Source organism: Dermacentor andersoni, chromosome 1 (assembly GCF_023375885.2).
Source record: "Dermacentor andersoni chromosome 1, qqDerAnde1_hic_scaffold, whole genome shotgun sequence".
Taxonomy (NCBI): Eukaryota; Metazoa; Arthropoda; class Arachnida; order Ixodida; family Ixodidae; genus Dermacentor; species Dermacentor andersoni.
Window position 1 is genome coordinate 314,307,473 of NC_092814.1, and position 24,766 is coordinate 314,332,238.

The 24,766-nt window shown below is 44.9% G+C and overlaps 1 protein-coding gene across 1 annotated transcript; it reads right to left on the minus strand.

Moving 5' to 3' along the window:
* LOC126548490 (superoxide dismutase [Cu-Zn]-like) lies at positions 1-24,465 on the minus strand. Its single transcript, XM_050196699.2, has 6 exons — positions 24,378-24,465; positions 21,888-22,030; positions 20,482-20,581; positions 9,646-9,715; positions 4,778-4,895; positions 1-144 (listed from the first exon to the last, which is right to left on the minus strand). Exons 2-6 carry the CDS (start codon positions 22,023-22,025, stop codon positions 25-27), a joined length of 546 nt encoding a protein of 181 aa, XP_050052656.1. The 5' UTR covers positions 22,026-22,030; positions 24,378-24,465; the 3' UTR covers positions 1-24.
* Between the last annotated feature and the right edge of the window lie 301 nt (positions 24,466-24,766).

Consider the following 24,766-nt stretch of genomic DNA (forward strand, 5'->3'; position numbering starts at 1 on the left):
GAAGATTACATGTATTTTATATTTTTACTTCTGGGATTTTGACCGAATCCCAATGACACAGCAAGTTAGGCGGCCTCCTGCGTGTCCTGTTGTCTTACTGTCATTTTGACCGCCAAGGCCGAGATCATCCGTGCCTGCGTGTACCTGAAAATATGTTCCAATAAAAAAAGAGTGAGCGGACTCTAGGCTTTCAGTCGATTTCTGGATAACATCTTGCACAAAGCCAGCACTTCTTCGTTTTAGCAAAAAAAAAAAAGCCCCATACAGGCGGCCCTCAACACTGTCATTAGCCATGGACCAGTTGGGCCGCACACAAGAGGCTCTTGCCTGGAAACCGCATGTATGCTGCAGTGACAGAAATGGCGCCATAAATAATCGTCACAGCAAGTCACGCATCTCACTCTCCCTCCCCGCAACCTTCATTGCCACGGCCGCCACCAGTATGACCCCCTGTCCCACTCCCTCCCCGCAACAATCAGAGCCACTTAAGTGGCCGTCGGCGGTGACCGCTATCATCCCCCTCTCCCTCCGTTTTCTGGCGCTGCAGCACACGGAGCAAACTTAAGAGGAAACGTGAGCACGTTAGAACGTGACACGAGGAAGAGAAAAGAAAAAAAATTTCAGAAGGGAAAGGGGGAAGCGGAGGGAGTGTAGCAAGAGACCGCGTTGAGATCTGGAGCGCGTTGTTGCGCTTTGTTGTGTTCGGGTACGCTTGTGGCAAACAGTGTCAAGGTATTTCGTGAAATAGAATGCAGATTGCTAATTACGTAATTTGTCTTGGGTAATCAACTACTGAAAATAATTTAATTCCATGAAAAGTGTCAATGAGAAAATTGTAGAGCAACATGGAAATCTCCCGATACAGCTTTATGTTGCTCAATACGTGCTGCATAAAATTGTTTTTCCAAACATGAAAGAAGCCCGCGACCACACGAAAAATTGCTGCGCGACTGGCCGCTCGAGGCACTTCGCGCGTATTCGGGGCTTCTTTCACGCTCGGAAAAACACTTTTATGTAGCACGTATTGACCAACAGAAAGCTGTATCGGGGGTTTTTCAAGTTGCTCTACAATTTACTCCTTGGCACTTTTCATCTAAAACTAGATTTGAGAAGTTCATATAATACAATTAAGATTAATTATGTAATTAGGTGGAATGCAAAATACAAGCGAAGGCAAACAACATTGCCTTCGATCTTTCCAGCTACGTGGCATCTGCATATTTTCAAACTTGACTCAAGTTACGTGCATGGGACGTCCGTTATATGCAGGACAGGCAACTGTTGCCATTCGGACATATCGGGCGTCTCTGCTAACGTTCGCGAAGCTGTTCAACCAGAAAAAAAAAGGATTTAAAAAAGACACGACGCAAGATACGATTTTAATACCTACGATGCTTGGTCGTCAGTTTTCTAACGGCCGAGCACCATAGGTCTTCTAATTGTACCTTGCACCGTGCTTTTCAAATCTTATTTTTCGTCGAACGGCTTGGCTAACGTTAGCTTGGACGCACGGTATATACACAAAGCCATTTCCAACGAAAAGAAACTGTGTCTAATTGATATATGGCAAGTATCCACGCTCACTGGAAATCTAAAGAAGAATCGGCAGAGAGATAAACCAACTAAGATAATCATCTCCCATGAACGTACTCTGCTCACACGACCGTGTTAGTGGTGCGCATACGATGTTAACTCGCTGCAATAAATACTGTGTAAAAAAAATACGCGTTTGTGGTGTAGCGGTTACAGTGCTCGTCTGTCACTCGGCGGTCCTCGGTTCCTATACGGTTTGTCTGGTGCGTAAGTTCCTTGAAATACCACGGTGCGCAGATCGACTACAGCTTGTGGTCTCGCGATGGCGCCACTGTGTTGTTTAAAAAATAAACCACTGTCGCACACAATTTTCTTTAAAAAACAACCACTTACAACACTAGGGACTGCCTATATTTGGGCGGCATAGTAAGCACCGTTGTTTTGAACGTTTGTACCATGTATAAATGACCCATTTACCCGGCAGCCCCAATGGGAAGAGTCGTTATATTGAACTTTTGTACTACATAAATAGGCACCATTTACACGGCTGGCCGCTTCGCAAGCGTCATTTTTTAAAACTCTTGTACCACATATAAAACTCCGGCTAACCAAACTGTCCGCCTGATTGCGAGCCGCGTTGCTGGGTCCCGTTATACTGTTAGCCGCGCATACTCGGGCCACGTAGTAAGGGCCGTTATTTTGATTGTCCTGGATAGACACTGATAATTACAAGCAATATTTGACATACAGTGCACCGAGTGCTGCGCCTGAACTCATTTTCTGCAACAGTGGTAGGATCTTCGAGGACAGCTTTATTTGCCATACACAGAACGGTCGTCTTCGTCCGCGCCTGTTGTGGCCTCCGGAACACTTACTCCGACGCCGGCTCTCCATAGTCTCCATGATGTATTAAAGCCCGCACAAATACACTAGCGCGAACCTTGCGCGATAGCGCAGTGGTCAGGGATCCCGCCTCCTAAATTCACACTGCCGCAGGGGCATGAGTTTCATTCCTGTAGTGGCAGTGGTGGCAAAGCTTGGCGAGGATCCACATGGTGAAGCGGCACGTCGAGAAGGACGACGCCGTAACGAAAAAGATGGACTTCGTTTTGAAGTTCTTAATGCAGTCGTAGTGAAAACAAAACACTTAAGCATTATCATATAGTGCCGAATAATTGCTGCAGATATGGCGAACATAGCTCACTTTCATTAAAAAATGCGAAAGTATTCGCGCAAACAGCACTACTATACCTTATAGGTATGTCAATGCGAAAGCATTATACGTGTATGTCCCATGAGGCAGAAAAGCCGGCGTTTGCCGCAACGAGGGGTACCAACAATAAATGCGACGTCATCAGTGTCTTGTATGATGTCAGTAGTAATACAAAAGATGGTAAGTGGTATAACAGCGTTAATTAGTAATAATTATGAGTCATTAGTGTAAATTAAAGTAAAAAAGGGAATTAGGGGGAATTAGAATGAGATAAAGTAAATTAAAATATTAACAAGTTAGAGTAAGGTGACTAAGGTGTAGTAAAGTGAATTAAGGTGATGTGAATGAAGGTGAATTAAGGTGGAATAAAGTGAATTAGAGTGGATTAAGGTGAAATAAGGGGGATTAAGGTGGATTAAGGTTATCCAAATTATTGCAGTGTGGTTTAAGGTAGAGTTGTGAAGGACACGTGACAATCTATGACGTCACGTATCATGGGCGTAACCAAATAGAGAAGCCATAATGCTTTCGCATTCAAATCACGTAAGGATGCTTAAATGAGCGTCAATCTTTCTTCCATACTAATTTCCCTATTTGTCTCTCTTTTTTTTTCTTTTGAGACACAATGTTTCGAAACAGGATCATATCTCTAATGATTTTTGTGCGTGGGAACACAGGGTGCGGTCAAGCATTTCGTCGTTTAAATTAAGATGACTTTGTCTTAACAAGGCCAGGTCTTAAAAATACCGTCGGGGCACTTGTCCCTTCTTGTCTCGCCTTCCTTTGGTCCCGTCTACTGGACTTCACCGTAGTCAAATATGCACCACCGACTGGCCGAGAGTCCTCTTCTTAAAACCTCGACCTTGCAAGGGAAACTTAAGTCACTGCGACATAATCTACTTTTCGGAGACCAACACAGGTCTGCTCGAACAACAATATAGCTATACGCTAGGAATTTCTCACCTGGTCGGAGCCGTGCATTTCAAATTCGCCTACAACTATCAGCCGTTACGGTGAAAAATTGATGCCGTGTATTAACTTGCATTTAGAAAATTAGGACAATAGCTGTTCTCTGTTCGCTCAGCAGCCTGCTATAAACTCACGCAACATTCGATGCTTCATGTATTATTAAAATGGCAATGAATCTCAAGAAAAATGCTACTCTTGAATAAGTAATGAATTGTCCTTCCTGTCAGATCGGTGCATCTTCACAATTTGCATATAGCTGTTTACCGAGAACGTCAGTGCTCATGCGCACTACGCTCGGTCGTTCCGGTAGTACATGGTAGAACGCTGTCATCACTATATACTCTAAATAGGAAATTGCGCGGAGCTTGCATGAACGTCCGCAATCGGATTCATCGTCGTTTTGCAAAACTAACCGCGCGTCGCTCGCGTCTTTGTCAGGGGACGCGCTTATGGGTAACGGGCACGTAACGTGCTATCTCGTACACACAACCACGCTCAGGCGTCGTCTGCATGCAGCCCTCAATCGTTCCAGGTAAGTGAGCGGCGTTCTTTACCGTGATTTCACTATTTTTTATGGCATAGTCTATCAACAATTAAGATTAAAAAATTAAATTATAGGGTTTTACGTGCCAAAACCACTTTCTGATTATGAGGCACGCCGTAGTGGAGGACTCCGGAAATTTAGACCACCCGGGGTTCTTTAACGTGCACCTAAATCTAAGTACACGGGTGTTTTCGCGTTTCGCCCCCATCGAAATGCGGCCGCCGTGGCCGGGATTCGATCCCGCGACCTCGTGCTCAGCAGCCCAACACCATAGCCACTGAGCAACCATGGCGGGTTAACAATTAAGATGTAGCATTATCAATACAAATACGTGATCTTAAGGAACCCCACGGGTACTCGTAGAAAAATGTTTACACTCCATGTTTCTTTGCTGTATATTAAGTTTTCTTTAAACTTTATGGGGATTTCATCGCAGCATTAAATATACCACTTGAGAAACTGCGGTTTACATGGGTCTATACCAATACCATGTATGTTAAAAAATGACTGCTTCTCACCACAACAGCACGGCCAATGATGGAGTTCTCGCCGTTTAGAGACAGAAGATGGTCCGTCAGATTAACTACTGCGACACCACAGTCATCTGCTACGATGTTTCCCAGGTCTCCTACATGACTGGAATGAACCCGGCCATGCCGGAATTACCAGAAGTAAAAAAAAAAAAGTTTTGGTCTCTAAGGTACCAACGCAAAGCATGGGCTATATGACGGACGCCATATTGAGGGGCTCCAGATTAATTTCTAAAATGTGCTCGTTCATTAGCGTACATCTAAAGCTAAGCACATAATGACTTTTGCATTGCGCCCCATCTCAATGCAACCGTTGGGAATCGAACGCGCTACATCGTGCCCAGCAGCAGAATGCCATAACCACTGAGGCACCGCGGCGGGTAATAGCGGGACTACATCCACACGATGAACGTGACGACGGAGAAATGAGTTACGTGACATATGACGTGCATTGATTCACTTGGCAGCTTGTATTCACAACAAAGAGGAGAAACGAAAAGGACAACGCGAACAAATCAAGCCCAGACTCGCTCTTCAAAACATGTATGCAAGCTCGTAGGTATCCTGCGTTCTTTCACCCTCGACCATCAAGCTAACAGCGCGAGCTACACATGTTTGTTGCAAGCGTTTCAAACGACTTGAGCTGATGATGACTGCTGTCAGACTTAGGCATCTCGACCTCAGTATTTTAGTATTTCTAGCCGAAGAACACAATGGTGATTTGGCTTACGGCCATATATCATGCATTCCTTTGTGTGAATCTAATGAACGCTGCGGGAACGGCTGACGTACACGACTCCATGATATCAAATCCACAAACTGAAATCCTCATTCAATCCATCGTGTGAATCCAGCTTAAGCGATGAAGACGTCTATTATTATGGGCTATTATATGGGACCAGTACGGCGTAAACAGGCTCTTAATGTGGTAGTGCTCCTAAGGAAAGTGCCTCTGAATTAAGCACACCTGTCTTTTACAGGGTGTTTTTTTTTTCTAGATGCACCAAATGTTTTTTAAATATTGCCTTTGGGAAATGGCACAATTCTAACCCTCGATTTAAATTACTCGATGAGACGTCCATTACTTCTACGAGAAATCGGAATGTTCAACTGAATAATCAACGTAATTACATGAATTTACATTTAATTAATTAGTGTGCGCCACATATCTCATTCTACTAATTATAGCCGCTGAATTCGCACGGAGTATCCACTTGGAACGAATTCTCTGGACAGCACCAGTTCCGAGATATTAATTTCCAAAGTGTCCGAAGAAATGCATTGGCGTTCCAGTTACCTTTTTAAAGAAATCGCTGTTTTGTGCATTGAAGCACGAAAGTAACTGGAACACCAATGCATTTCGGCGGACACTTTGAAAATTAATATCTCGGAACTGGTGCTGTCCGGATAATTCGTTCCAAGTGGATACACCGTGCGAACTCAGCGGCTATAATTCGTACATTGATATAGCCTACGTAGGTATAGTCTACATAGTATGAGGCCTGCGCGTTAATCCCTGACGTCAGTACATGTAGTCGTTGGAGCCCTGAGGGCCGCACGCATGCGCTTTTTTGAGCAAAGGGTTGTCGTGGATTCTTTTCTTGTGTACTTTAAAGTGTTCTATGCCAGCTGCCGTAGCAGAATGTCGCGCAGAATGAACCACTCAGGGTAAATATAGTGTAAAATGCGAGCTAGACAATTTAACTTGAAGTACAAGACTATACAGACATTTCACGGCCGTCATGGCCAAGACTTCTGGCATACGCGACCGCCATTACCAAGACTGCCTCCGATCGGCACTGTTGACATTTTGTGCTTTGGCTCACGCGGCGTCGTAGCCGTGACGACGTCAACGACGTGTCCTGTAACTGACTGCAGCAAAAGAAACAAAGAGCCAGGCATGATAGCACTGAAGTTGTAACTTGACTCAATGCTCGCGCTCGAGAATGCTATCCGATAGGAGCTGGATGGCATTGGGGCTCGTTTAAACAATACTAATATGAATAATCCGAACAACAGACGCGCTGGCTGTTAGCACTGTTTTAAGTGAACTCTGAACTCAACAGGCAGCTCTCTCTTTTTCTGCTGGTTCATCTTTCCGGATGCTGCTAAAAGCGCACGCCCTGCGTGCACTGAAGGGGAAAAGTGCAGCTGACTGACTTTAAATACAGATACCGGGTACTACGTCTCGGAGGCAAGCAAGCCTGCTTGTACTGTCGCGAGGCCAAATGACAGGCGAACACAAGCAATATTTCAAAGGACGTTTCTTTTCCCGCAGTCCTCAATGTATGCAGGGTGGTTTTTTCCTGTTTTTAGTGGCACCAACCTTTTCGCCTGTGGCAGATAGCGATCTAAATTACTCGATATGGAACTCGTTACTTCTACTAGAAATCAGAATGTTCAACTGAATAATCAACGTAGTTACATTAATTTACGTTTAATTAATTAGTTTGCGCCACATATCTCATACTACTAATTATAGCCGCTGAGTTTGCACGAAGTATCCACTTGGAACGAATTATCTGGAAAGCACCAGTTCCGAGATATCAATTTTCAATGTGTCCGTCGAAATGCATTGGTGTTCTAGTTAGTTTTGTGCTTCAATGCACAAAACAGCGATTTCTTTAAAAAGGTAACTGGAACGCCAATGCATTTCGACGGACACTCTGGAAATTAATATCCCGGAACTGGTGCTGTCCAGAGAATTCGTTCCCAGTGGATACTCCATGCGAATTCAGCGGCTATAATTAGTAGTATGAGATATGTGGCGCAAACTAATTAATTAAACGTAAATTAATGTAACTACGTTGATTATTCAGTTGAACATTCTGATTTCTAGTAGAAGTAACGAGTTCCTCATCGAGTAAGTTAGATCACTATCTGCCACAGGCGAAAAGGTTGGTGCCACTAAAAACAGGAAAAAACCACCCTGCATACATTGAGGACTGCGGGAAAAGAAACGTGCTTTGAAATATTGCTTGTGTTCGCCTGTCATTTGGCCTCGCGACAGTACAAGCAGGCTTGCTTGCCTCCGAGACGTAGTACCCGGTATCTGTATTTAAAGTCAGTCAGCTGCACTTTTCCCCTTCAGTGCACGCAGGGCGTGCGCTTTTAGCAGCATCCGGAAAGATGAACCAGCAGAAAAAGAGAGAGCTGCCTGTTGAGTTCAGAGTTCACTTAAAACAGTGCTAACAGCCAGCGCGTCTGTTGTTCGGATTATTCATATTAGTATTGTTTAAACGAGCCCCAATGCCATCCAGCTCCTATCGGATAGCATTCTCGAGCGCGAGCATTGAGTCAAGTTACAACTTCAGTGCTATCATGCCTGGCTCTTTGTTTCTTTTGCTGCAGTCAGTTACAGGACACGTCGTTGACGTCGTCACGGCTACGACGCCGCGTGAGCCAAAGCACAAAATGTCAACAGTGCCGATCGGAGGCAGTCTTGGTAATGGCGGTCGCGTATGCCAGAAGTCTTGGCCATGACGGCCGTGAAATGTCTGTATAGTCTTGTACTTCAAGTTAAATTGTCTAGCTCGCATTTTACACTATATTTACCCTGAGTGGTTCATTCTGCGCGACATTCTGCTACGGCAGCTGGCATAGAACACTTTAAAGTACACAAGAAAAGAATCCACGACAACCCTTTGCTCAAAAAAGGGCATGCGTGCGGCCCCCAGTGCTCCAACGGCTACATGTACTGACGTCAGGGATTAACGCGCAGGCCGCATCCTATGTAGGCTGTGTTCCGACAGCATCATTAGCGTGCTCCAAATGCAAGGCACAAAGACCATCGGGCTATGCCAGCATGACGAATCGCCCTCTAGCCCCTTGCGCCACATTATACACGCGGGACGCGATGTGATCGCTTTGCGTTATTTGCCATGTGCAACTCAAAGAAAATTATAACCGGTTTATTTATGGAGGTTCAAAGAGCGCGCCTCGTTCGAGGAACAGGCAGCTGTCAAATTTCTCGTGTCTTGGCATTCCGACGTTGTAGTTAACCAATCATGAAATACTAACTAGCCCACCACCTATCCATCTTATGGAGAACACAGGGGGGGAGCTGCACATCATAGCGAGAGAGAAACTTCCGCATTTATCAATACTACACTGCACTGCACGGAACTTGATTAGCCGGCACGTCCATGTGAGAACCCTATCACTGGATAGAACTCGTGTTCATTTGTCTCCCTGGTTCCTAGCTAGGCGTCGTGCGCGGATGGCACGCCATTGCTCTCGCTTAACCGTCGGAGAAAAACGTGAGCCCACCGCAGCAGTCCCTGTGCCGTGTGTATAGCCACAGTCGTAACATCTATAATGTCTCTTTATGCCCCTCATGTTCCTCCAGGAGTACTTAAGCCTTATTTCCTACGGCTGTGAGGAGTACTGGCCGTGTTCTTTGCAATCCTAACACGTACTTTATGGGTGCAGAATTATTTCCTTCCCATGCTTATTGAACATGAGCGCCACCACGCCTATTAAATGTAACGAGTCATATCCGTTTTGCCATCCGTTTTAATAAACTTAACAATACAAGAAATGGGTAAGCAAGAGATTTATATGCATACATTACAATATTACAACGGCACGGGGTCACTAATTCAAGTAAGTCAGTACTTGAAACGTGTTTTCTCTTTCGTTCTCGAATCTAACGAAATGCACAATTACAGGTATTCACCAGCACTGAATAGCCATTCTTCTACAATGAAAAACACGTGTCTCTCCTCAATACATCAATATACATTCAATCCGAATGTCTTTTTTCTCGGCGCTATTTAAACATTGCCGAACCCGCTGTAAGATTTGTTAAAATCAAACTTCTTCACTGGATACAAAAGAAACAACAAATGCCTTACCGGTCTTCCGCATTCGGAGCACCATGATTCTTGTTGTTTGGATTATAGTGGGAGCCCGTCGACAAGCAACCTGTGAGCAGAATTGAAACTAATAAGCTACAAAACTCGGCAACACTTGCAGGATGCGAGAAATTTTGAATGTGTGGTATGTTTGCAAATGTGTATTTGAAGGTAGCTCGAGAAGCAAGCTTTGTGTATGGACTCGGAGCAAAAGAGTCAGCTGCACTCAATGCTAGGGTATATCATACATTCAGGTACACTGGCGTATCCAAATGGAAAATTTTCGAAACTATTACCAAGAAAAAAAACTAATATTTGATAAGGACTTGGTTGAAACAGAAACATGTATTTGCACGTTTCGTACATGCCTAGTTAACGTTCCAAACATACCTAAAAATAAGGTGGAATAGAGGCTGTTGCAAAAATAATCTCAATTCAAGAAACAGCATAAGAGCCAGAGTGCATTCTTTTTTTCGTTTATATTCTCTATCCATATAAAAATAACGGAAAAAAAATTTTTTTTTGCTAAGAATACAGTAGCAAAAAATTCCTCCTGCTGTGAAATCATTTACTGCGGCAACAATTACATCGCGCACTACCCGAAAAGTGTGCGATTGTGCGCAAAGCTTCTAGAACCCTGTACATAGCTAGAAACTGTACGCAACAATGATTATGATGAGATGATGACAACGAAGTCGACTGCCTGGCGACGAAATTTTATTGAATAACGTCAGACAGCCAAAAGCAGTCACCTAAAAGGAAGGCTGTGAAGGACTGCTGCATTGAAAACCGTTCATAGATGTCTTCATTACATTTCATAGCGCTAGGCTATCACGGCAGACGCCATCATCCTTCGAAGAACTTCCTTCTTCAGCGAACAATGTTGTTCGTACCGATCTGTTTTAAGGTGTCTATATATACAGTGTCTCTTAATTTATTTTTGACTTCGGACACTTAGAAAAAGCCTACGAAGTTTACTCGTATTACATCACTACCTATTAATTATCTATCCAGGCGGACGTCATTTTCAAGAAAAACTAAATTCATAAACTAAATACATAAACAAACTTCTTAGTTACAAACTTTAAGGATCATGTTTACACTATAAAGTTCAATGGAATTGTCATATAAGTGCAGTTATGTGTTCCTACATTTCAAGTTAGCGATGTAGGCCGAAGCAATTGGCGTCAAATGATTCCTTCAATTTACCTGATTACGCACGCAGCGCCGCGAAGCTCGGATCCCTCTATAACATCCCTTGTGATGTAGAAGTGTAAGCGAACACTGAACCTGCCGTCGCGGTTTCCTCTTCCCACGAGCTGATTCCGATTAACTTCCATCCAGTGCACGGAACAAGGGCACTTTTTCGCACCCATAAACAACCGGGGGATGGAGACATGTGGACTAGCTCGCCGACCGCTGCAGTCACCGCGGAAGGCGCTCGCGATCCGGCCACAGCTTGTCATAGTGCGCTTATTTTAAAACGAAGCTTTCTTTGCCTCTTCTCCCGACTTTCCGGGCGCTGCTGCTGCTGTGATGGTCTTGTCGCGCGTGCCGCTGGGTTTCTTCCAAAACCACACGGTGGCACTCGCCTCCGCGCATCGCGGAGAAGAGCCGCCAGTTATTGAGAATTATGTTTGGGAAGGGTGCAACAGAACTAAGTCTGAAAGAAAGGGAGGGGGAGTCGGAATGTTCATCCATCAGGGAGCCAAATGGAAAAGAGTAAATTCACAATGTCAAGAGCATCTTTGGTTATCAGGTACAATGAGTGGGACAGAAACTTGGCTGGGCGTTACGTACTTGTGGACCGCAAAAAATTGCACAGAGAAGAATAAAGAGTTAGTGGAATCCATAAGCGCTGATATTAAGGGTTTCGGGAATGGTGCTGAAATTGTCCTATTAGGTGACATGAATGCCCACATACAGGATTTAGATGGCTATACCGACAATAACGGGAAGTCGATGCCAGACCTTTGTGAGCAACATAACCTCGTTATCGTGAACACAGGGCCTAAGTATGCAAGGCAGATCACGTGGGAAGTTGGAAACCGGCAATCAACCATTGATTGCCTTTTCCTTTCCAACAACATGTTCGTTGGAAAGGAAAAAGAAACCGAAAAGCTGGTGGAACAAGGAGATACAAGAAGCGATTGCCGAACGACAGAAAGCATCTCGAGAGCACAGGCAGGCAAAGAAGGCGCAGTTGCCGCAGGATGAAGTAACCAGTAAATGGGAAATATACCGAGAGAAAAAGTCCATGGTTCAAATACTGGTGCAAGCAAAATTAAAAGGTGAAAGTGAACGTTGGTTGTCAGAAATACGTGAGAAAAAGAAGGCCTCACCTAGAATATATTGGAACCACATAAGATTATTAGGCAGGAAGTCAACAACAATACAACAACATATCGTAGACGAAGATGAAAAGACTGGAAGGACAAGCGGCAATAAATTACATCCGAAAAGTAACAGCCGAATCTTTCCAAGCCAATAACGAGGTTGTATTGGAAGAAAAAAAGTGCATGAAAGAGACCAAAGTGGAAAAAAAGCTGGCGCTGACAAATTTAAACAGGAAGAAAGCAGAGGAGAAAATTCCTAAGCGCACAGCCACAGGGCTAGACGAGGTTCCCGTTAAGCTGATAAATGAACTAGGACCAAAAAGTAAGGAAGCTCTGGTGAAAGCAGTGGAAAAAACTTTAAAAGATAGACGAATACCAGACAGTTGGCGACAAAGTAAAATGAATTTAATTTATAAAGGTAAGGGGGAGAAAGAATTCACTCGTATAGACCGTTGACCATTACATCGGTAATATACAGGCTAGCAATGCAGGCAATCAAATTAAAGCTTCAAGCATGGGCAGAGAATATTGGCATTTTGGGAGAGCTTCAGAATGGCTTCAGAATAGGTAGGCGTTTGGATGATAACTTGATTGTTCTTACTCAGTGTATTGAAATATCAAAAGCAGAAAGCAGACCGTTGTATGTGGCCTTTTTAGACATTACAGGAGCCTACGACAACGTAGGCCACAACATTTTGTTGGATATTCTGGAAGGGGAAGGCTTAAGTAACGATTGTCTACAGCTTTTGAGAGATTTACCTAGAAAATACCGTTTGTGTTGAATGGGAAGGGATGAGGAGCGAGGAGAAAGTTCATATCAACAAGGGACTGAGGCAGGGGTGCCTCAGTCCCTTGTTGAAGGAAGAAGAAGCATGTGCTTGCTGCGGTAAAGCTAGGGAAACGACGGAGCGTGTTTTATTAGAATGTGAAGACGTCTACCCAGCGGTCGATTTAGGCACCACTGGCCTCCTTGAAGCCCTTGGGTTCAGCGGGAGCAGTGGTAAAGCAAACATGTCCGTAATAGGCATTAGTAAGAGGCGATTGGAGGATTGGTGGAAGAAAAGTACGGAAACGACAAAAGACGGAGACGTACAAAAGCACAGATCGCAATAGGGTATCAGAAAATTTTGGCGTGGTAGTTCATAGTGTTTTTTTTTTCTTTTTTCATTGTTTAACCTAGGTAGGGCATTAGTCAGTATAATAGTAAGAGCTTGGTGGCGCAACCCACCGCCCCGTTCCAAAGGGGACGCTCATAACATCCATCCATCCATCCTTCCGCGGCCGGCGCCGCCGCGGCAGCGCTTCACAGTTTGTGCTATACACAAGGCCCACACAAGAGCGTTCCTTCTCTTCGACGCTGAGGAAATTACCAGGAGCATAAATGTCTAAATACCACCGGTGGAGCAACAAGAAGCCGTTGTTCGGCAATAGATGGCCCATAAAGTGTACATATGAACAGGAGGAAGGTAAATATAGAGTAGCGGCATAACTTACAGCCACAAATTGATTTAATAAAAAGCCATGCATTTATAAGAGCACTCGCACAAAAATGCTAATTGCATTTAAAAGCCTTTGTTTATTACATACTATCCCAAACGCATTGGTTTTTCCTTGGCCGAAGCAGTATCATTCTGTTCTCAACACCTTCATACCCTTAAAGGCGTCGTAAGGTACGTTTTGTCAAATTCGAAAGTTCTTGCCACCTGTAGCGCTTCTCGTGATATAGTGCCGTCTTGCTTCTGCAAGACGGCACTTTCTTTTGTACAAGAATCCGATCACCAGATGATGTAGCAAAATTATGATATAGTGCGGTTAGTATACTCAGCTTATCACGCTGAGAGATACAGGATTCTAGAAAAATGTATTTGAGGACAAGCAGAGGACAGGCTGATGTGAAATATGTCTAGCCTGTTACTACATTCTGACAACACGGGAAGAGGGCATGCATAGGCATATGAGGAATAACGCTCAGGATTTGCAGTAGGCACATGAGTATCCATGTTAAAGAAAGGCAGGCGTCCAAACAAGGAGGTCACAAGGAATAAGAAGGTCGACACAAACGGCGTGTGTGCTGCTCTTTTCGTTTTGTTTTGCCTCCGTCCTCACACGACTGTATTTCACTAACCTGTGTCCCTGCCAACTTGCTAAGCTTTTATTCGCTCTAGCACCTGAACCTATATATGCATACTCTTGCCCGGAAGGCCCGTTCATTGCTGCCAGTCTAAACCTGCATTGCTCAAACACCATAGACCACATGGGCTGCTCGCGTAGTTGATGTAGAGGTCAGTCATGGTTCCAGCAAGATTTCTTCATCAAGTGAGCTGTTACCAATGAGGCCTAATGGAGAGACTAATGCTTGCCATTCGCAGAATATTTCCGTGTTCTTGCGTGATCGTGTTCATGCAGCTGAAAAGTTTGTGGGAGAATTCCCAATGGGGCCTTTATAACACACCGATTCCAAAATCGTGCGGGAAGTTGTTGTTTTTTTGTCTTGTCTTTTTTTTTTTTTTTGTCGAAGAACATATGTACTATGTCGCTGATGTTCGGTCCTATAGAAAGCCACAGGACCAAGATTTTCAGTTATGGTGACAAAAAGGAAAGTAACCTTACCCAATAGGACTGTAGAATGATTAGTACGGATTTTAAGACAGGTTGTTATTGTTATTATCGTTAATATTATTATCAATAATTCTGTTCAGCAGCATAACTCGATCATGAATTGTAGTAACCTGTTAGACTTATTTCTTACGAACGCACAGGATGTACAGGTTTCCCAGTCTGACATTGCTCTTGTGAGTCCCGACAAGTTTAGTTCGCCACTAGAAATGACGGCCGGCCTTTGTGCCTGCCCTTACACACAGCACTTCTAGCGATACCACGAGATTCCCTCACTTTGCTTTCACTCGTTGCAACAACGTTATTTTATGCGACTTTTCCAACGCCGATTGGTCTCAGGTTACAAGCACTGTGAATTCTGAACAGCAGGTTCGCCAAGTCACGCAACTTATCATTCATGCCGTGCGGACATATATTCCCCAGTGTGTATCTATGAGCTCGAAGTATCCTCATTGGTTCTCGTTTGAACTGATAAATGCTTGAAGCATAAAAATTGTGCGCACGTAGATGGTGAACACTCACAAGATAATAAATAGCTGGGGGCAGCAATTCCGCCATTTTAGAGCTGCTTGCAAACGTCTCTAAAAGCAAGATCACCATTCGTATACCGCGTTCCTGGAAAAGAGCGCCTCTGAACGGTATGTGGAAATATATGCGGAATCACTCCAGTGAACGCGGATAGTCTTTTAGCCTGCTTGACTCTAGTGGTGTGGAAGTCTGAGTGGTTGCTGACTGCTCTGCTGTTCACTTTTCAATATAGAGAACATCTGATATCAACGGCAGTACTGTCAGCAGCAGGCGTCAATTTGGATGCCTAGTTAGGAAGCTCATCCATGAATGGATCCGACGTTTGAAATCCTCATTGTCTTGTGGGCCAGATGACATTCCATCGGGCATTTTAAAAGCTTATGGCAACATATTTGCGCCAGCATTTACATCTATTTCTCCATAACTGTGTAAATTTTTCCACTTTTCTACGCATTTGGAAAACTACTCGTGTTTTACCTGTATTTGACTCTGGCTACAATACAAATGTCTCAAACTACAGGCCGATTTCACATTCAGTGCCACATCCAAGATTTTTAAGGTTTCCCTTGACACCATTGTGCCTTCTAGTGCAAAGAACTTGTTAACTGCAAACCAACACGGATTTGTCGGTGGTGGCTCAACAGTCACCATTCTTGCGAGCTTCATGTCAGTTCTCTGCGTCAGTGTTCCAGAGGTGGGTAAGTGGATGCCGTGTACTGCGACCTCAGCAAACCTTTTGACGTGGTCAGTCGTCCAATGCTTCTTGTAAAGTTTACGCGTCATAGTGCGCAATCTTCAGTTGTTTCTCCCGTTCGCAGCTATCTTCTGGAGAGGTCCTCTTCTCCAAGCGTCAATGAAGCCATCTTTTCTGTACAAGGCCACTAGTGGTGTCCCTCAAGGCTTCGTATTAGGTCCACTCATATTCTTGGCATTTGTCAACGATATTTCTTCCGTTAAGCGGAAGTCATCCTTTCTTCAAATTACCGATGGCATCGAGATTTACAGATATTTCAACTATTTATGACTATCGAATTCTTCCGTCTGATCTGTTGGCGTTTGCAGATTGGGGCAAAAATAAAGGTCTCAGCCTCAACGCTCCTAAGGCCAAAACTACGACCTTTACTCGCAAAACCGAAGGTATTCTGTTCTCTTAATTTGTGGACTCCTTTCCGCTTAATAGAGTTGCGGAGGTGAATAATCTAGGCATATTCTTTTAATTCCCCGTCAAGCTTTTCCTCTCATACTCAACCCATTGCTATGCGTGGTCTGCGCTCTCTAGGTTCTGTTTAGCGCCTCACACGCGAATTGAAATCTCACACTCCTTTCCTAATGTATCAGGCTATATGTCTTCCCCAACTCCAATACGCACTGGTGGTGTGGAATGTGATTTTCAAATACCACAGTGATAGACCAGAAAGAGTTCAGAAAACGTTCGTAGTAATTTACCGCCATTGTTCTTGCGCTGGCATTGGTCGAATACGAAGTTCTTGTTGTCCTGAGCAAGAAAGCAGTTACTGAATTCAACCCAAACAGAATTGCAATTTGTAGTGGTTAAAGGTAGGTCGTGTCATCTTCGACAAACAATATTAGAAGAAATATATATGGCCACACCACCGTGACTGCTCGTTAATCTATTGCAGTATTCCAATTTATAGTTAGGGAAGCAATACAAATTTTTGTCGTCGTCAGATAAACCAAGTTTCAGTAATGGAAATTAGTGAAAGCGAACTAGATAGCGATGCGAGGAAATTATCGATTGCTTCAAAGTGCTTACGAAGACTGCTCGCGTTAAAATGAATGATGGGATGAAATCCGCTTACAAAGGAATTCACTTGATGGGGTTTCAGTAGGGAAACCATAATTGTTATGTCAATTGGTTAAACAATGAGCTCTAGTCTATTTTGGTTAGGTCAGTTTCGTCTAGAATGCGCAAATCTTCCTAGCCTTGATTTTGCAGTTGTCCGTGCAAAGGAACATCCAGTCCCTTTCTTTATTCAAAGTTAGGGCTTTGGAAATGGTTGATGACCGCAGCAGCAGTGGCAGAAAAAAAAGGAATAGGAGAGAAACTTGGGAATACCTGCGCAAACTGAGGATTCAGGCTTAGATATGGGTCATGCAATGCCGCTGCTGCCAGTGAAGAGCAGGCGTCGATGTTGGCTTGTTTATAGGGCGCGCCGCGATAGCAGCGATCTCCAGTGGTGATTTTGCCGATGCCAGGAGCAGACCACGAAGTGGCTAAGCAGTCGCAGATTTACCCCGTGTGGATGATTCAGCGCCGTCCAGGGACGCAAGGCGGCGGGATGACACCTGTTTTTAGCAAAGGGCGGCACTCATTACAGACATCTGTGCACTGGTGTCGACGAGGGACTTGACTGAGACTCCATCCACCTCAACGTCTAATATACTTCCAAGAGCAGGCAATGGAATCAAAGGATTTACACGTCGGGTCGTTGATGCAGCGTCACCTTCGGGAGCTGCGCCGACTAGTTTTCCTGTGGCACGAACGCGGGCGAAGAAGAGCGGCGGGCCTGCGGCGAACGAGACCGACGACTTAGGGGTGATGGTGACCGGCTTGTTCGCAAGGTCGTAGGTATTTTGTCGGTATTCGTAGATGAAGGATGCACAGAGAAACGGGGAGCACCTTGATCTGTATGGTCGGACCGGAAGCTCCACCTAGAGGGCGGTTACCAACGATTGGGGCAATGACGAGCGGTATGTCCAAGACGCGAGCAATCGAAACCAATCGGTCTATGGTGCGGTGTTCTCCAGTCGACAGGATTACGATGACGAGTTCGAACCGCTGAAAACGGGGAAGCAGTGGTTGGGCAGGGCCGGTCCGGACTGGCAGCGGCATCATGAATGGGGCAGAGACGGGAGGCCTAGATTTGCCGTCTCTTGTATGACAACGGCCTGTACAAGCGAGAAAGAACATGTGTTGTCTGGGCAATGCTGACGAGGACAGGCGGGAGACATGGCTTCGATTTCGCGACGAATTAACCGCGTCAAATTTTTTTGTCCAGACAGAGGAGGTCCACGTGGCTGTTCCTCACACGTAGAAGTCAAAGGTGTATTTGATAGCCTGTTGAAGTACGGCGTAATGCGGTGACTCTTCATCATTTCAAAATTGCGGCACTCTAGATGATCGCTTCCAACGAGTCAGAGTCCTTGCACATAAGCAGGTTGAATGCGTCATCTGCTATGCACTTAAAAATGTGGCCAACGTTGTTGGCCTCGTTCACGTCTTTGTAAACTTTACGACAGAGCGCGAGTACATTTTGATTATCTTGTTTATCTTGATATCTTTATTCTGTCGACGTTTGAGCACGGGTCGATATCTCCTTTTTCGCTACCAGCTGATGGCCAAAAGGCTTACCAAAGAGATCTAGAAGCTTCTACTTGCAGACGTCCCAACTCGTTATGACGTGTTCGTGGGTTTCGTACCATGCTAGCGCTGTGTCTGCGAGGTAGAATATCACATTCGCTAACACTAGCGTTGGAACGCACCGATTATTTTCGCGTGCACGCTTGTACCAGAAAATCCAGTCTTCAACGTCCGTACCATCGATGCTATTGGAAGTCCCTGGGTCTCGCGGTTGGGACAACACGTCGGAGGTCAGAGTATGCGGCACCGGAGGTGGGCGATCGGTCATTGTGGCGCTTTGCCTGTCGATCATCGTGTCAGGCCTCACGCGGCGACCACTGCGGAGCTCCGTGTTAGTACCCCGCACCTCAACCAAAATGTTGCAAGGCGGAGGCAAGCACGAATGTTGTTTATGCAAGGCGAATGCTGAAGGCACCAGCTGACACTAGAACATGGAGGCCGAAGCGCCCCAGCAACAACAAGACTTCTTCGTCATGGTCTTTTGTCTGCACGTTCTCTTCTGTATCACGACAATATTTAATTCCATTAGCCAAGTATTGCACCAGTTAGATATAGAATTTAGGTATGGCTGAAGAATCTTAGCATCGTTATCTGTAACTATTTCACGAAAAAGTACGCAGTTGTCGGCGAAAAAATTAATATTAGAAGAAACTAGAAAAGGAAGGTCGTTAATGTAAATGAGAAAAAGAAGGGGCCTAATACGGAGCGTTGTGGCACTCCAGATTGAACAGGACATTGGTTAAAGCAATGTTCATTGGCTGCAACAAATTGGGAACGATATGAAAAGAAATCTTTGATCCACAAACCATAAGACTACTATCAATATTAAGCTGATTAGGTTTATGAAATAGACGTATGTGGGAGACCTTCTCGAACGCATTGGAAAAATCGAAGTAAGCACAGTCAGCTAAAGCAGAACAATCAAGAATGCAGTGTAGTGTATGCGCAAATTATATTCTCTGTCTTTCGAACGAAAATGATTTCCGAAAGCCATGTTGATTTCGTAAGAAAAAGGAGTTAGATTCAAGAAAGGTGGCAAGGTTCGAGAATATGATGTGTTAGAGTTTGTAGCATGTACTAGTAATGTAAATGGGCGGACAATTGGTTAACTTTTATTGCCCGATGGGAAGATTAGAATCATCTGCCCAATTTTCCATTGAGCTGGAAGAGTTGATGTGTCAAGTGATTGCTGAAATGTTGTTGTTAGCGTGATTGAACTGTAAACACAAGTATTTTTCAAAAAAGCTTGCAATCAATAGAATCAGATCCTGGGGACGAATGGTGTTCAAAGTTGTTCAAGAGTTTCCTAATTGCAGGCGTGTTGACAATAATGGGAGGCATGAATGGGTAACTGTAATGAAAAATGTCTGGAAGATGAGTGTTTGTAACCACTGAGAAATTTCTCGAAAAGGTGTCATTTAGAGTGGTAGCACATTGGTTAAGTGGAACGGAGTTGCCAGCTGTATCTGCCAAAGGAATCGAGTTATCAAGACTGGGTTTAATCATACGCTGAAATTTTCGAACACTAGATGTCAGAACTGACGGTTAGGTATTCGACATGAAATTATCTTTAGCTTCATTTAATGCTGCGATGTAAGCATCAAATTCAGATTTGTAGGCTGTCGAGCGCTACATTGAGGATGATAATTTGGCCAAGCCATAGAGACTTCTTTTTTAGATTATAAAGCCGTTTCATATGGGTATTATACCATGCTGCTCGAGGATTAGACGTGGTAATAAATCATTAACACAGAGCAGAAATAATAGTGGTAGAAAGGCCGATATAATGACTTAATCTATGGACACAGTGGAAAACAACACAAGAACGATATCATGGCTAAATATAATGGCATAGAATCAAGAGTGTATGAGTCATCTTTGAAACAGCACTATGATGTTCAACATAAGGATGTCAGCGTGTTTTGTGAGTGAGAATCTCATGCTACGGCAGAATAGGGGAATTATGTTACGAACCGTTCGACAAGTCGCCGTATTCGTGAACGTGAAAACCATGCTTCCCATCCGGTATGTTGGTTATGTTGCCAAAGACGGTCACATTCTTGCTGTCGGGATCCTGTGGGTGCGGAAGACGAGAAGCTGCGTTTAGTGGAAAGTTATTAGCCCATGCATGTTAAACTGAACCTTCTTATTAAAATCACCTTCATCCAGCGGCTGCCGTTTCATACACAGAAGCCAGTTTCTGTCCGTCTATCTGTGCATATAAGTGTTTAAAGGGCCCCTCACCAGGTCTGGCCATATTGAGCTGACAAGCGCAGAGCATACATTGCGTGATAACAATCATCTCTGCAAAGTATTACATCGCTACGCGCCGAGGAAAGATATGAAATTTCAAACCGAACGCAGTTTTTCCTTCTGCTCGCGGCCGCCGTGCTCCAGGCCGGAGGATGACGTAGTCGCGTCCCTGCGCCTACGTACTCGGGTCCGCAGTGTGACGTTGCTCGTGATGACACGTGGCTTCGAGAATTATTCAATGCACCATCTGTTATTTACGTGATCTGTTGCTTGAATTGACGAATTGAAATTCAGAGAAATGGTAAAACACACAAACGGAATGTTTGCTTGTTTTTTGCTTTACTTCGCACCGAAGCAGGAGAAATGTACTTCCGCTTCGTCTGCTTGTTCCCACGGTCGTGCGGTGACGTGCGCAGGTACCGAAACTACGCCATTTTCTACCGTGTTCCAGCGCGTGCTCATGCTCTGCGATCCGCTTGTTATGCCTCAGTATTCGTGTAGCACTTAATTATACCCCTAGTCATGTGTCCTTGTGCACAGCGCGCAAAATCGTGCGCTGCGCGAAATGATAACAGCTGGCGCGCAACGCCGCCAGCGAAAGTGCGCATCGCCGAAAAAAAAAAGCGAGGCGAAAAAAAAGTGAAGGCGGGGCCCGTGACGTATGTGTCACACGATCCTCGAGGTCCGACATGGGAGAACGCAGGGAAGGAAGTTCGCTTGAAGAAGCTAGGCGAGGCGAGTGGGGGAGAGAGAGTCTCGCTATATAGTGGAGCCCGCCTGCTGAAATCATGGGTTCGCGGCACTGAAGTATATATATCTCGGCTATTAATGAGCCGACTTGAAAATGTTTTGCGGCAGAACGCTCCCTAGAGGACACGCAACAACATCCAGCGTATGACCAAAATTTGCTATGGGGCCTGGTGAGGGGCCCTTTAAGAAAACAGCTGTATGCATGAACAACCGTCACGTCTTTAAGGATTGCTGTAGCCGCTGGACGATTAGATTGTGTTTCCTAACATCCGATGCATTCTTTATGCACTGTTTCATCTCGTTTTCCCTCCCTTTGTTTGGAGGATTCCTTCAGTTACCGATTATACGTTGAAATCTTCCGCTGCGTGCCAACTAACCTGGTGAAAAGAAACGTAACCGCTTGCATTGCCTGCTTGAAACACGCAGATTGCATCCGTGACGTTCTGCTCTCTTTCGCGGGCTGCACCCAAAACTGTAGCTAAGAGTAACGGCAACAGCAGAGGCTCCTTCTGCATGGCTTCTGCAAGGAAAAAAAGCAAAGGCTTTAGTAAGCTTGAACGCGCGAAGTTTATTTTTTACAAGTGCGCTAAGAACTTTGCTCGGTGTCGTAAAGTGATAGCATGCATGAGTTTTGAGAGATCTGAATACCTAACGCGACATGTATTAATCGTAAATTGTTCTTCTCACGTTGACGCGCATTTGATGATGTACTATCGCGAGCAATGTGAGCGGGAACACGCGAACGCGTGGCAAATAGCCTCGACACCGAGTTAGAGCGATACGCAGACGGCGCTGTCGAAAACAGAGGGTAAATGGGGACGCTCTTCCGCTAACTTTTGGCACTCCCACCGCGCCTGCGTTGGTCGAAAACAGCAGCTTACGACATTTCACTGGCCGCCCATAGCCGATAAGATGGTTACGTGCACAGTAACTTACAGCGAGTGTTTTTAAGCGATTCCTTCTTTTTCTTTTTCTTTTTTTTCTTGTGAGAGCACACGTCTCAGGCGCCCGTTCCTGCGTTTAGCGTCAGGTATTTTCAGACATCCGTCCATAGGACGCGATGTATATCTTATGCAGCGCATCGTGTCACGCGTTCCAGACAGATGGACAGATTTTCCAGGGAAATAGCTCTCCAATGTTTACGTTTGTTCACGCTTCGGTGCACAAAGTTATCAGCAACCGCAATATCAAACAGATTTGTCAACGTTCGCTGGCGATGCGAAGTTCCGCACTTTGTGTAAAGAGACGCATAGTGGGAGAGCCAGCAGTTATTAGGACAGCGCCCTCCTTTCCTTTTTTTTTGTTTTTTCTGACGGCGGCCGCCACGTATCGCCCATAGCAGGGTTCGAGGCTATCTGGCACGCGCTCCTGTCTTCCCGATGATATTGCTCACGATAGTGCAGAAATCCTCAGAAATTCCTGGATCTCAGTTGCGGTACATTACAATGTTACTGAAAACGACGGCTCTTCGCGATTCCTGGCCAAAGTACCTTGCGAAAGCCAAAAGACAGGGTTGAGTTGCCTCAAATGTGGTACTGACCCGCCTCGGTGGCTATAGCGTCTATGGCGCTGCGCTGCTAAGCCCAAGGGCGTGGGTTCGAATCCCGGCCGCGGCGACCGCATTTCAATAGGCGTGAAGTGCGAGAACGCCGGTGTATTTAGGTACACTGTAAGGAACTCCAGCTGGTCGAAATTAAGCCGGAGTCCCCCACGACGGCGCGCGTCGTAATCAGATGTTAGTTCTGGCACGTAAAACCCCAGATTTTTTTTTTTTTTAATGGAGCGCTGCACGTTAGCGATAAAGATATCATCACTCGTGGGCTAGCATCACATTATAGGCGGAATGTCGGCGAGACATCGGACTGAGTGGCTGAAATTGAATGTGTTTTTCTGATGCTAAGCCACCCGCCGTGCTTGCTTAGTGACTATGGTGTAAGTTGGACTATGGTGCTTAGTTGCTTAGTGTCGCGACCTCGTGCTTAGTCACTGAGCACGAGGTCGCGGCATCAGATCCCGGCCACAGCGGATCGAAATGCGAAAACACCCGTGTACTTAGATTAGGGGCACGTTAAAGAACGACAGGTGGTCCAAATTTCCGGAGTCCCCCACTACGGCGTGCCTCATAATCAGATCGCGGTTTTTGCACGGAAAACGCTATTATTTAATTTAATTTTTGATGCTAAGCCTAACACTTAAAAAATGTCTTCGAACAAGGACAGATCCATCTTTGATCGAAAAAAAAAATTTTTTTTTGCCCTCACAAGCTGCTTAACTGCTTGCATCAAATTACTGCCTAGGAAAGATTATTGACAGCTACATTCCTCGTCATAAGCATTTTCCAAATTTCAAGTTATCGTGCTGCTCCATAAACCTCGACATCGTTAATACGAACAAAACGGCATCTTCTTGGCTTCGCCGCTGTAAAGTAACATTTAATTTCAATATCCAATCTAGGAATTCTAGGAATTCTTACTGCACGTAATCCCTTTAACATGCGCAAAGCAAACGGCCTTCCTGCGTACGCTCCATATCCGCATCGCAGGAAAACATGAAAGCATAAAGCTAGGGTAAAACGTTAATATATGTTCTCAGGAGCAATATTGTATACCGCGCCATATATAACAAATATTAAAATGCAATTTAATGCTAAACATTCAGCTCAGAATATATCAATTTAATTTTTTCTCCGCACTATGACGACTTTAGTATGAAAACGCACACACGGGTTCCATGGCATTGCACCGCGACAATTATGAAGTTGACTATTTGCTACTAGCGACATCTTCCCACGAGCAAAGTGTATTACTTTGGCGCTATAGATCAGCAAATAGGGTTAAGTATTGTTTGAGTAAATGCGTTCAATTCACCTTAAGATTTTTACAGGCAACCCTCCCGTCCACGTTCACGTAAAGGATTGATGCGGTCCTCCGTTCTCCAACACGCACAGAAGTGAAATGCAAGAATTGTTCGTAGTGCGAGCCGAAAAATCAAAGTGACCTTTCTCGGTGCGGAAATGCAGTCTAACGGACGACAAGGCGAGCCGACAACGAGCCGTGGAGTTGACATCTGCGTCACGAGAATTGTTATTTGACTGATTCAAAATGGCACATCTTGAGAGCTGGCCAGCCTCGAACATCAATATATTGACGTCACGTACTTTTGCAGTGATGGTAGGATGCACCCGGTTCTATCCGTTCACGAATAGAGCTCAATTTTGGTACGAAACTTCGGTACGCGTTGCATTACTGCAGCACCG